This window comes from Rhincodon typus, chromosome 6 (genome assembly GCF_021869965.1).
Source record: "Rhincodon typus isolate 14 chromosome 6, sRhiTyp1.1, whole genome shotgun sequence".
NCBI lineage: Eukaryota > Metazoa > Chordata > Chondrichthyes > Orectolobiformes > Rhincodontidae > Rhincodon > Rhincodon typus.
Window position 1 is genome coordinate 23819284 of NC_063337.1, and position 14266 is coordinate 23833549.

Consider the following 14266-nt stretch of genomic DNA (forward strand, 5'->3'; position numbering starts at 1 on the left):
CTCCCACTCCCACTCCCACTCCCACTCCCACTCCCACTCCCACTCCCCTCTTTATTAAAAAAAAAAAAAAAATTAGCTGGATTTAGGCATCTTTGGGAACTGTTTCCTGCTGACCTTTTTTTAAAGGCTCCTGACAAAGATTGTGTTTTGTGGGACTTCCCTTTTCTGGGCAGCAGTTATGCAGTAACGGGTGAAGAGTCGTTCACGTTGAAATGTCCACAAGCACAGCAAATCTATTTAAAAGTACTCCATATCCCTGACTTTTAAATAGGTGGTAAAATAAATTTTTGTTTTGGATAGAATACAATAAAGGAACACAAACAAGTTGTTTGAAAAATGTTATTTTCTTCTGGAGACCTTTTGGCATTTTACAAATACTGGGCTAGAGAGTGTGTTTATCAGTTGTTATTATGGAGGGGTCCTAGTACATTACGTTTCAAAAGCCAGTCACCCCTTATTCACCAAGGAGTAACCTTTTCTTCCATGGGTTTTCCAGCAAGACTAATAGCATACAAGTTTGAGCTTTTGCCAATTTATTAAAATTTGGGGTGCCTAAACACTTACCCTCTGGAGTAAGTAAACCATTGGTTGCAATGTCTTGAGTTCCATGCACAGGAAAATATAGATTCCAGAAGTTTCTGCCAGTCTTAGAGTAAGGAATGCATATATTAACAATTTTGTTATCAGACAGCATTTGGGTCACATTTCTCCCAGATGGAGTGAGCAGAGAAACATGTCCTTTTGTGTACTTTATTTATAAAGGTGCAGTACCTCCTGTGATTTGCTTTCCTCCATGATCTGGGCACACACACTCTCTCTCTCTCTCTCTCTCGTTTTTAGAAAGTATGGTCTATCAGGTTTTTTATTTTCTACATTGTACCAGTGACTCATATCCTGAGTGAGCAGATATGAGGTCCACACAAAACGTGAATGCATAATTTCAGCTGTCCCTTCAGCCCAGAGCAGGGTGCTGTATTGCTAGAGGGGAGTCTCTGCAATCAGTTGGGTGTAAAGTATTCTTGCCACATCATTTTGCATCCTCAAACATTGAGGGGCTCTTCCTGTGCTCAGGTTAACATGATAGCAAGGTATGGGGATGCTGGAACTTTGAAATAAAATGAGTTGAAACTTCTGAGGAAAGCTGAACTGGGGCAAATAATCACCTGTTGATCAAGATGACAACTAATAACCAATTATTTTGCCATTTATCTCCCTCTCTTGCCCCTCTCTCATCGCTGCCATATGCAAGGCAAATCTGTGTGTGTAGTAATGATCAATAATTTCTTAATTTCAGTTCTTTCTTTGTGGGATATGGGTGTCGTTCGCCAAGATAGCACTTGCTGTCCCTCCATGACAGTTCTATTGCAAGTCACCAAACACAAGTCAGGCATGCCTCCACAATGAGGGGATGCTGTTTCTGTTCAGCCTTGGTTCTAGGACTAGAATGTGAATTCTGTACACAGTGCAGGCAAGAGAACTTTTTTTCACCCAAATAGAATCATGATGTTCCACTTAATTTAATTGGCTATTAAAGTTGTAGGTTTTAAATTTTAAAAAGAAGCCTTAAGAATGTGGAGCACTAACACAAAACCTGCTATTGTGACACTTCCTCTTACAAAACTGACTCTCATTACTGTATTGCATTAGTTTCATCAATGGCAACAGAAATATCATATTGACAATCATAAGATATTGCTGTTAGAGCAGACTTCTATTTTAAAAATCACTAATGTAAAATGTGTTTACAGGAAGTTGCAAGATTTTTTGACACCAAGCACAAGGATCACTATAAAGTCTATAATCTATGCAGTAAGTATGTCTTTTTTTAAAATGCTTTTTAAAAATTGGAGTGGTTGTATTTGGAGGAAAATATTGAATTATATATAATATTTTGAATCCATAAATGAAGTGAAAAATCGATTTGACAAAGGCGCAGTTTCATTTCAAAGTAAATATGTTTTCACAGCACGATATCAGCAAACTGGATAAGGTTAGACCATATACTGACAAATTAGGGACTAATATTTGGAGGTGGCAATTTTAATGGGTCATAGTAAGTCTTTTAATCCAAAATATCTCATAATTAATGCATGTTGACAAATGACCATACAAATTGATCAAAGTCTTAATGCTTTTTGTCAAGTATTAACTTGCTTGTTACTTCTAAACTATCTTGGGATAGTTGATCCACAAAAATAATTTTGGAAAGATCTTGTCTCTTTATTGCAGAACAAAACACCTTTTTTAATATATTTAAAGGCATCAAGCGGTTCGGTGAAAAAGTGGGAATATGTCATTGACAGAGATTCAGCCATGATATGTATTGAAGGGCCTACTCCTAGTTTCTATGTATTTGGCTAAGAATTAAGTGTTCCCCTGATAATGGCTTTTAATTTGGATAGCTCTGGGTGTGGGAACAAAAGCCTAGCTCTGAACTTTAAAAGCAATTCAACAATACACTGGCAAGGAAGGTTGTTCTATTGGGGTTTTCACTTGCCATGTTTGGCGATTTGCTGCATCACAGAATTTTAAGTGATCAATTTTTAATTGCATAGATGCTATATAATTCCTACAAAACCTATTTGGTGTAGATTGCTCTGCCAAGGTCCCTCTGTTCCCATGCATGTTGCCTCTCTTGCCATCTTTTTATGTAGTTGATTGATGGGCCTTCAAATCTGGCAACAAATGCCCAAGTCACTTAGGATTTTGCACTGCAAATCCTGTCACTTCAACCCTAGAGCCCATTTATTTGAATCCATTGTGTCTTACTTGTGTTGATGTCATGTCTTATCCAAAAAGAAAGTGTAAGTCTCATGGTCACTAAATGCTTGGCTGATTATCGGAGAAAACCGAGGAAATGTCAGTGACTGACACATCTTCAATAATCTGCCCATGATGCTCACTACAGTTTCACCAGGACTGTGCTCAATGAGACCATGTCATTCAGACTTGAGTCTGATGTAGACAGCAGACCTGTTTGCCAAAAGGATGGTGAAACAGGTGGCCTTGTTGTTTAATATAGTAATTGTCCAATTGTAACACCAAGTAGCCCAAGCACATTAGTCTAATGTAGTTAATGGAAGTAGCCTCCAATAGCTGGAGTCATAACTGACTCAAAAATAAATGCTTGTGGTTGTTGGAAGTCAAAGCAGAAATTCATTTTGGTCTATCCGTTTTCAGTTGTTTCGCCCCTCAAAGCTAATGGAACTAGTTGACCATTCCAGTGCTCTAATCTGTTAATAATTGAGCTCCTATTGGCCTGCTACAGGACTTGAAAGTGGCAGGTAACATTCACCTGCACGAAAGTGCCAAATGACAAATCTGTTTTAAATAGTGAGAATTCGCCCTTTGACCTTGAAATGCAACATCATTGGGCTCTTTCATTGACTTTTTTTTTGAGGGGAGAGTCAATCATTACACTGGATCAACTATTTGGATACTGCCAACAAGAGCAAAGGGAAGATTGCTCTTAGTGCAATGAATGAATCTTTTGCTGAGTGCTCAGAACATATCCACCACTGACCAGACTTGATTCAGGAATAGGACAGGATATTCCCTATTCACAACTGTAGCAACGCTTCAGGATGTGGAATTCATTTGATCAACTGTGTAATTGCCTAATAATCCACCCATCCTCCATAGCCAGGCTGTGACTTTTGTATCTACAATTTACAGGAAACACACCCTCCTCCCTTGTGACCTTTATCACTGAGTAGGACAAGCAACAATGTTATGTCAACATCGCCTGCAAATTTCCCTTTAGATGCACCTCATCCTGACTTTAAATATCTGAGCTTTTTTTTCTTGTTGGTATGTTAGTATCCTGGGCGGACTTTCTGTATTAACATTTTGAGATCACCATTAGCACAAGTAAAGCAGTGGTTGAGGGACTATGCTCTCAATTGACCGATTATAAATGTAGCTTTGCCCAAATCTTCTTTGATTTGGTTTTTAAACAAAACAAGTGGAACAGTGAGATGACTTGTCTGCTGAGACGTGCATCAAGTTGAGGGTTAATTTGGAACTGCTTTAATGTTTTCAAAATGAAATGTTTTAAGTGTAATCAGCCTTGGGGTTTGATCACAAATAAGAAAACATAGTAAACACAATTACACCACATTAATACACTCCTAGATACTTTTTAATATGGTGGAATATTTAAGTAGTCTTTTTTCATTAAATTTTCTTTTCCAGTATTCTCCTGCCCTTTTTGTCTGTCTCCTTTTCTTAAGCTTTTTTTACATCTGTATTGTGTTCTTGTCCATTTTGTTGCATTCTGGAGCCAAATTGCATTTTAAGTGGAGGTCTACCCCTCAAGAGTATACAGTTATAGATTCTGCGAATTGCAATAGTGTAGCATAGGATTTTTAAAAAATACTCTGCACTAGTCTTTACATGTGCTTCCTGCTATGTAGCCCTGCATCCTTTTGGAAAACACAACATACCATGCTGGTAAAGCTTTCAGTCCAGACTGACTATTGATAACTATACCTCCGCATTCAAATATAAAAGACTGCAGTATGATGCAATTGTAAATCCTGGTGGAAACAAAGACTAAATCACTCCACAAGGATTCAAACCTTTCCAAATATTGTGTCTGGTAACTTATGTGATATCTAAAGGATATTTTGTAGACTAAATCTCTTGGCTAGACTTGAGTGATAATGAAGATTCTACAGGAGGTCCATCAATTTCAACAACTGAAGTTGTTCAAATTGGATTGAACCAGGGATGATTAATTCTGGCAATGTCCTGTAAATTGAAAGCTCTTTGTGTCTTTTCTCTTTATAATATGGTTCTACCACTATGTTTAGTACTTTGTCCACTTTTTTCTAGTCAGAGCTTTTTGTAATTCTTTCTGGAGATGTGGGTGTCTCCAGCAAAGCCAGCATTTGTGGCCATCCATAATTGCCCATGAACTGAGTTGCTTGCTTTGCTATTTCAAGGGTCAGTGAAGAGTCATCCACACTTACCCCTGTACGTCTGGAGTCACATCTAGGGTAAGAATAGCAGAAAGTTCCTAAAGGACATTTAGTGAACCAAATGGGTTTTTGTTACAATCAATTATAATTTTGTTGTCACCATTACTGAGACTAGATTTAAAATTAAATTCCACCAAATAGGTGAAAAGAGATTTAAATCTGTTGCAACAGCATTAGCTTGAGTATCTAGATGTTACTATCAGAACATCGCTACTATGTCACCATCCTGCCCCTGCAGTTGCCTTTGGAAATGTAACTGCTGTACTTGTCCTTTTTTCAAGGAGCTATTAATTTTGATCAGTTGATTGTTACAGGTACTGTAGCTGTAACAGAATTCAAATTATCCTAATTGTAATCTCTGAAGAGGACACTGGCTGAAGCCTTTTTTTAAAGCTTCGAGTTTAATGCGAAGATGCATCTTTAAAATGACCAATTCTATTGCAGGTTTTGTTGCAACTCACTGACTGAAAACTATAAATCATTGGTCAATTCATTGAATTAAGTCCATCAACTTGCCTGATGTGGTATATGAATTATAATTTGTTAACCTTTGATTATTTACATATTGCAAACTTGTGTTGTGTTCAAAGTTACCTTTTACCTTTTACCTTTTTTATAATCCAAGTCTTTAATTCCCAGTATTTCAAATGTTTTCTTGTCTCATGCGACAGATCATTGAGTGATTACAGTATTCTGCCTGTTTTTTTTTTTAGCTCCTAGAAACATTATCAAAATGAGTTATAACTTAATAGCACAGAAATCCATGCTGTCTTACTGTAGAGCATCAGTCAGTCTCGTTTTTCCCCTTGCCAGCCAGGTTTATTAATGTCCTTTTTTTTTTTTTTTTTGTTTTAATGAAGGAAATCTTCAGTCTTGGCCTTGTCTGGCCTACATGTGACTCCAGTTTCACAAAAACATGGTTGGCTCTTAACTGTCTGATGGGCATTTGTGGATGGGCCATAATTATTAGCCTAACCATTGACATTTGTCTAATGAACAATAGAAAATTGGCCACCTATAGCAGTAGGCAGACACCATTTCTTAATTTTAATGACTTTCAATATCTGATTCTGTGGTAGGTGAAAAGGGCTACAATCCCAGATTCTTTCATTACAGAGTGGAAAGAGTGTTCATTGATGACCACAATGTGCCTGCACTGGAGTAAGTTTTTCTATTTACCTGTTAAAGGTGAACACTTTTTTTTGTTCAATCTCCCTTTTTGCGTGTTTTACAAATAAAATTGGTTTCTGGTATGATGTTTCAAAATTGTCATGTTTTACATCAGGGACATGCTGAAATTTACAGCTAATGTTCGGGACTGGATGGCAGCTGATGAGAAGAATGTTATTGCAATTCATTGTAAAGGTGGCAAAGGTAAGAGACTGATTTTTTTTTTTAAACTATGGATTCTGCAGAATGTTCTGTTTTGTATCTGGGTAGGGGAGGAAACACAGCACACGAATTTTTTATAATCGCACTGAAGACCTTGTTCCAGTTGTTTGCTTTTAGATTTGCTTCAGCCTGGATACAAAACAGGCCATTCAGCCCCTTGAGTCTGTTCTGTTGTTCTGTTTAAATCATAGATGATCTGCATTCTAACCCTCTCCTTTATTCATGTTTGATTTGGTACCTTTTTACCAAATATGATCTTAGCAAATTTTGATTAAAATTTCAATTTATCCAGCATCCAATCTTTCTTTATGATAACCTACTAGATTTGTATTCAGAAAATAGGCAGTCTTTTGAGGAGCCTACTTCACTTGTCAGTAGTTGCCAATATAAAAATGCAGCATGGACTGGAACTCTGCATCCTATGCATAATTCCTTAAATTATCTTGCAAATTGAGGTGATTCTGGCCATTACAGAGGCAGGATTAGCAATTTGTTTACAGCCTTTTGCACACTGACAAGGCTGACATTTAATATTTACTAATCATTAGCGGTGACCAGAGAGAATTTTTAAAATATATTGTGGCAGCATTACACAAGAGGGGAGTTAAGGATAAATCCAGAAACTACAGGCCAGTGAGTCTGACATTAGGAGTAGAGAAATTATTGCAAAAAAAAACAGAATTAATCTCCACTTGAAGAAGCAAGGAATAATCAAGGATAGTCAGCATCAAATTGGATTTGAATTTTTCCAGGAGACAACTGACCAAATGTATTGATGAAGGTTAGTACAATTGGTGTAATCTACATGGCCTTCAGTAAGACATTTAACAACATCTTAACCTAAGTGTCCATGAGATCCAGGGCAGTTTAGCAAACTGGATTCAAAATTGGCTTAATGGCAGGAAGCAGAGGGAGATGATTATGAAGGATGTTTTTGTAACTGGAAGCCTATGTCTGATGGCATTCCACAAGTTTTGGTGCAGGGTCCACTGCTGTTTGTGTATTAACGATCTAGATCCAATTTATAGGACGTATTATCAGTAAGTTCACAGATGAATTGCAAGTTGGTGTGGTAAACAGCGAAGAGGAAAGCCTTAGCCTTGCATATAGATGGACTGAGCAGTGGGCAATGGAATTTCATCCTGAAAAGTGAGGTGATGTATTTTGGGAGAACTTTTTTTTTCCCTTTACTCATTGATGGGATGAGGGCATCGCTGGCAAGGCAGCATTTATTGCCCATCCCTAATTGCCCAGAGGGCAGTTCAAAGTCAACCACATTGCTGTGGGTCTGGAGTTACCTGGTCTGGCCTACGTTTAAGGATGGCAGTTTCCTTCCCTAAAAGATATTAATGAATCAGGTGGGTTTTTCCTGACCATGGATTCATGGTCGTTGTTAGATTCTTAATTTCAGATATTTTATTGAATTCAAATTCCACCAGCTGCTGTGGCGGGATTTGAACCCAGGTCCGCAGAACGTTATCTGGGTCTCTGGATTGACAACCCAGTGATAATACCACTAGGCCATCGCTGCCTCACTTTTTTAAAGCAAGGGATTACAAATTGAATGGTAGGACCCGAGGAAGTACAGAAGATAAGAGAGATGTTGGTGTGTAGGTCCATTCGCACTTGGAGGCAGCAGGTCAGTTAGATAATGTGGCTAAGAAAGTATGTGGATACTCTTGTCAAGGCACTTGAATAAAAGAGCAAGGAGGTTATGATGGATCTCTGTATAATGTTAGTTGGGACACAGCTGGAATATAGTGTGTGGTTCTAGTTGCCCCACAATAGGAAGGATGTGATTGCAGAAGTTGGCGCAGAAGCAATTCATCCAGGATGTGCCTAGGCTGGAGAGAATCCGCTGTGAAGAAAGACTAGGTAGGAAAGCAACCCCAGGCTGAGGGGGAATCTGATTGAAGTGTACAAAGTTATAAGGGACATGGGAAAAAACATCCCCTCTTTCGTAGAGGGGTCAATAACCAGATGTCAGTTTTATGTTGAGAAGCTGGAGGTTTAGAGGGGATTTGAGGGAAAACGTAATCTTTACCCTGAGGGTGCTGGGTATCTAGAAATTGCTGCCTGAAAGGGTGGTAGAGGCAGGGACCTTCTAGACACTTTAAGAACAATTTTAGATGAGCATTTGAAATGCCCCAGCATACAAGGCTACAAGCAAAATGCTAGAAATGAGATTAGAACCATTGGATGTTTGTGTCCTTGCCAGTCATTAATCAGCCAAAGGTCATCTTTGTACTATGAAAACTGACACTCACTCTTTTTTTTCTCATGGGATGACTGAGATTTGAAAGGCATATTTAAATGTGAGCCCAGTCTCTCTTTATGACAGCCTTGAGGCTGAGGAGTGGGAAGCTGGCAATGATTAAAACTAAGAATATGGGTTTGGTGTGTGGGAGGATGGAATTTTCTTGGTTTGAAAGAAGCATGCATGAAGTAAATACTAGCATTGTATTGGGGTAAGTAGAGTGTCAGACCAGATTTTGGAGGTGGAGAAAGGGGAGCAATCCAGATTAGTGGTTTAGTGGTTTGGTAAATGGATATTGATGCTAAGAAACCATAAGAGGATGGGCAAATTGTGAACTAAATTTTTAGTGGTGCTTCTCATCTCTACTGGAAATTTAAATACCAGAGATTAAAAGTTGGTTAGAAAAAAATCCAGGCATATATTTAGCAGTTTACTTCTCCTTTCAAAACTCCAATGCATGGATGACTCCCTAATGAGCTTAATCAACCTGTTCAGAGATGCTATTAAATACCTCTACAGTTATGACCTAATTCTGGGTCTCCTGCTCGAGAGGTTGTGACACCACTACTGCCAAATATGCCCCATAATTATTTTATGAATCCAGTGAAGTTCTCACCTTTTTTATTTGACCTAAACCACCCCTTCTCTCGTTCCATTTGGTCTTGAGCATCAGTGACCCACACTACTGGATAATATAAGAACTTAGGAGTAGGCAATTGACCCCTCAAGCCTGCTCCACCAATTACTATGACCATTTCTGGTCTCTCATTAGCATCAATCTACTTTCTGCCCACTCTGTAACCCTTGACCCAGTACTAATCTGTCTCCTCCAAAACCGCCATGTTTATGGATGTTAAATGTAGGAGGTCATTTGGGGGAAAATAACCCTGATTGGTCAGTTGAAAAGCAAGACTATTAATGCCTCCTTGATTGATAAAGTGCAGAACAAGAGTGAATCACTTGATGTGGAATTTCATAACCATTCTAGAGGAATATTTCTTGGACAATTTCTCCCTTTACTAGCCCACAAAACCTGGGCAGCCTGCAGCAGAACAGATGGGATCACTTATCTTGGAAAAATAAGTGTTTTGCCTAAAAGTATCTGCGCAGTTGCATTCGTTATGTTACGGGAGATGAGTGGTGGGAAACTGAGGGATTTCAGTGATTTATTTTTTTTACAATTGTACGTCTTCTCACTTAGTACACATAATGGAAATGGCAAGTACTTGAATGACTAAAGTGCCTTTCATGGCTTCTGGGTATCCAAAGTGCTTTAACTAGATTAGTGTATATTTCCAAAAAGCCGAGCCCAACACCATGTAATAGTATTAGCATATATTTAAACAGTAGGTAGAGGGACATGCATTAATGATTTATCAATGCTCTCAGTTAAATGCTGTGCAACTGAAATTCTAGTTCACATAAGTTCAGTGACCTTCGATGGACATTGAATTCCTAGACTGATTTTTAACTGTTGAAGGGTCACTGCTAGAATTAAGCTCTCAATAGAAGAATTTTTGTATAGGGACTCTACATTGAGAAATTGTGGGCTGGTGTGTTGTAATTAGAATATTTGGGGGTGGGGGGAGAAAACATGAACTAGTGAGAAGCAGGAGGTATTTGTCTTATCAAATTTAAGTTGGGCTTCAAAGTTTTTTTTTTGTCTTTTGATGCTTTGGTTTGTGTAATACTGAAGAAAAATAATGTCAAGTCCACTTTCTATATTGACATCCAACATCATCAACTTGATGTTCAATAGGTTTTTGCTTGTTTGCCATCCAAGAGGATCAGATTTTAGATCTAAATTTGAGGAATATTATGTTGCAAATTGCACCATTTTATACAGTTAAGACAACTTGTGATGGAGTCATTTGATCTAAACTTGCTGCTCCGATTTTGATGCTTCGACACAATTTTAGCTCTCTGTTTCACTGCAGAAGTAATAATTTGTTTTTGGATGATACTTCCATATTCTTTATCTTATCTTCTATAATCAATTGTGATTTTTCTTTTTGGAGAGCTTGACTGTTTTGAGACTTCAAAGAATTTTGCCATAAAATGGTCATACCTCGAATTAGAAGTTTTTTTCCCCCAAAACAAATGGTCTAAAACCAAATTTGAGAAGGCTTATTAATGCTGTATTGGCTATTAGGAAAATAAAAATTAGGAAAATCCTAAAAAGAAGCAACAGAGAGTGACAAAGATGGGCAAAGGGGGACAAAGTTTGGTAGGTTGGTGGGGAGTGTTTGCGTAGTTTAAGGGTTAACCTAGAAACTAGAAGCAAGAGCAGACATCCATCCTTCTGCTCAACCATGCAATGAAATTGTAGCTAATCATTCAACTCCGTGTCCTGTTCCTGCTTTCTCCATATAACCTTAGAACCCTTTAGCCCCAAAACTATATCTAATTCCTTCTTAAAAACATTCCATATTTTGACCTCAACCACTTGGTGGTAGAGAATTCCACAGACTCACTACTGTCTTTCTCCAGGTGAAGAATTTTCTCATCTTGGTCCTAAATGCCCGATCCTTATCCTTAAACTGACCCCTGGTTCTGGACTCCCCACTCATCAGGAACATTTTTCAATTATCCTGTCCAGCCCTGTTCAAATTTTATGGGTTTGAGATTTCTCCCTCATTCTTCTGAACCATAGATCTTGAATAAATAACTCCATAGGAATATACACAGTTACAGGACGGGTACCAAATTTAGCTGTTTTTTTCAAAAAAAAAGTCTAAAACAAGTACATGAGAATACAACCTTAAAAGAACAGAGAGGTTTTGTATCAGTGCTAACTTTCAGATTAGAATACTCCCAGGTAAGGGATCTAAATATAGCAGCCATTTGATGTGAAGTAAGATTGTTTTAATTCTGTAATTCCAACAAGGAACTGTGCTTTTACTCTAAAATGAAGAATTGGATTTGCCTTGTCCTTGTTACGCCCACATTCTGACCTTGCTGTGAGAACACCACTCCCTCTTGGATTGCAAAATTGTTCATAATTAGTCACTGACGATTTGAAAATCTAAAAGTATGCTAAATTAATGTATAAAATGCTTGTTGGAACTTTCTTGCAATCATTGTCTTTGTGATAGTTTAGCACGAGACTATAATCTTGCATTGACTTCCATGTGTAAGCATAGAACATTAATCATTTCACCGTTGTAAGAGATTTGGGGAAGTCATGACTTAAAAAAAAGTAGCATTTTGGTTACATGTTTGCAATTTAATGGTAAGGAAGAAAGGGCAGTCAATTAAATCATGATAATGGAATCCTTTTTATAGTTTCCATTTAAATGGAGTTGACCTGTTCGCACGCTTTTAGATTAAGTGCAGGTCTATTGCAGTTTTCTTGGTTGTGCTAATTGATGTCCTTGATCACAATCATAGGAATGTCTTGATGTGGAAAAACTGCTTTTAAATCTATAGGTGGGATTAAAGTTTTTAAAGGTGCCTCTTTATTTTTCTCTACATGACATTTCTATTGGATGTATTAGCTTTTGAATTTGCCTGTTTTTTAGGCAGAACTGGAACAATGGTCTGTACCTGGCTGATTGACAGTGATCAATTTGAGAATGCAAAGGTAAACTCATTTTGCTTTTTGTTTGTTAAGACACCTTTGTATATCAATATTTAGTCTACTTGTATAGATGTCTTAATATGGATAATACAAGATGTGATATGTATGAACTGTAATTATGTAATATATTTTTTCTCTCTGGTAGGAAAGCTTAGACTACTTTGGAGAAAGGAGAACTGACACAAGTGTCAGTTCAAAATTTCAAGGAGTGGAAACTCCCTCCCAGGTAATGATAAAATAACAATCTCGTTATTTACAATGACCCACCCTACTTCGGACAAAGGCTATTGCTACTTGCTAAATGTCTGGAATTTTACATGTAGTTCATTTGTTATATACCAACCATCCCTTGACCTTGATTACTTCTTTTGCATCAAGTCAATATGTGTATCATCATTTAACTGCACCTTCCTTGGCAGTTTGAAGATTGAAACATATTGAGGGCGCTGTTAACCAGGTTTGGATACAGCTATGCTAAGTTACTGAAATTTCTGACTACTTTAATTGTGCAGCGTGATTTTCCTGTGGACTTTTAACAAGTTTACATGGCAGTTTTACAGAATTGCAAGGTTGCTTGTAAAGACTGTGTCCTGAAGTGTAGTGTTAAACATTTTTTCTTTGCCTTATAGAGCAGATATGTTGGATATTATGAAGTCATGAAAAATGAGTACAAACGCCAAACTCCTCCTCAGAAGAAGCTAAAAATGAAAAGCATTAGAATCTATTCCATTCACGGTGAGCTACTTTAAATACGATACTTTCTTTTTAGCAGACATTTTCTATTTGGTTTGGTTAATGCCTTCAAGATAGGGATTCTTAATCAAGATTCTTAAGCACTTTTGCTATTTAATCATTACCTATGATTTGAAGTTTTGGTGCAATTATCAGGTATCCATATCTATTCTCTTTTATATGTAACTGAATTCTGTTAATTGAATTATGTACAAATTATGAAATTTTATTGAAATCCTTTTATCTGAGCACTTAATTTCAGTCCTGCCTTTAAAAACACTGACACTTGGCTTGTGCATGGTGATCAATTTCAGAACCCAAAATTAATTTCTCTTGGCTTTCAACTCAACCTGAGCTCTCGCATCAACTATCTAATAAAGGATACTGAAATCTGTTTTTGTATCACACAGTTCATGAACTCCAGATATCCAAAAACAAGACAGCTAAATTATGTACAACAAGATGAGCAGATAATCTAAGACAGCAAGGTGCAGAGCTGGATGAACACAGCAGGCCAAGCAGCATCATAGGAGCAGAAAGGCTGACGTTTCGGGCCTAGACCCTTCATCAGAAATCTAGGTACCTAAGTCAGTGTTATCTCAGCCATCTGGAGGAACACTCTGCAGTGTACGAAGAAGGTCAATGACCTTCTCCACTTTGCCAGGGTATGCACCACTGTCTTTCCTCTGCTACCTCAAACTCACTCTCTCTCTGCTGCTGCACAGACCTTTCAAAAAGAAGCTCATGCTCTACCACTCTCATTATTGCATGCAATATCTTCCCACATTCACAAACCCTGCATGGCCTATGCACTACCTAGTCACTCACATGGGACACTTCGCCACACTCCCACCACTTGCACTATAAATTATGCCTGCCACTTCAAATCTGACTCACTCCCTCCTTTTTTCTCATTCCAGAAGGAGGCAGCCAACCATAGGACAAATGAGCCAAGACTGATGGTGGGGTGCTGGGGTACCCGACATTTGGCTCCTCACCCACTGTGAGGAGAAGATCCTGACCATGACAGCCCTGAGCAGCCAGCTGAACGTGTCCTAACACATGGACTGATTATAGAGTCTGCCCTTGACTTACTGTGCCAGAAACCCCTCAATGAAAGACGTTTTCCTTCACTTCACTGAAGACTATTCCCCTTCGACATTGAGATACTGCCATTTGCTTGAAGCACTGTGTTGCTGTGTATGCTGCTGACCATGGTGCAGGTGTAAGATTGATGTTACATGGTGCTGTACAACAACATCCACCCTTTGACTGATCACTGCTGACATCCACGACAAGCTGCCTGGCTTTGTCTGTCTGTGC

At 38.2% G+C, this 14266-nt stretch overlaps 1 protein-coding gene across 4 annotated transcripts in view; it reads left to right on the forward strand.

Annotated features, from left to right (window-relative positions):
• Window positions 1-14266, forward strand: part of tpte (transmembrane phosphatase with tensin homology) — a 67445-nt gene that overhangs the window by 42771 nt on the left and 10408 nt on the right. For all 4 annotated transcript variants that reach the window (XM_048597711.1, XM_048597708.1, XM_048597709.1 and 1 more), the window contains 6 exons: window positions 1749-1809; window positions 6062-6143; window positions 6268-6356; window positions 12153-12214; window positions 12357-12437; window positions 12841-12946. In XM_048597711.1, coding sequence (XP_048453668.1) covers window positions 1749-1809; window positions 6062-6143; window positions 6268-6356; window positions 12153-12214; window positions 12357-12437; window positions 12841-12946 — 481 coding nt within the window. The remainder of the gene's footprint in view (window positions 1-1748; window positions 1810-6061; window positions 6144-6267; window positions 6357-12152; window positions 12215-12356; window positions 12438-12840; window positions 12947-14266) is intronic.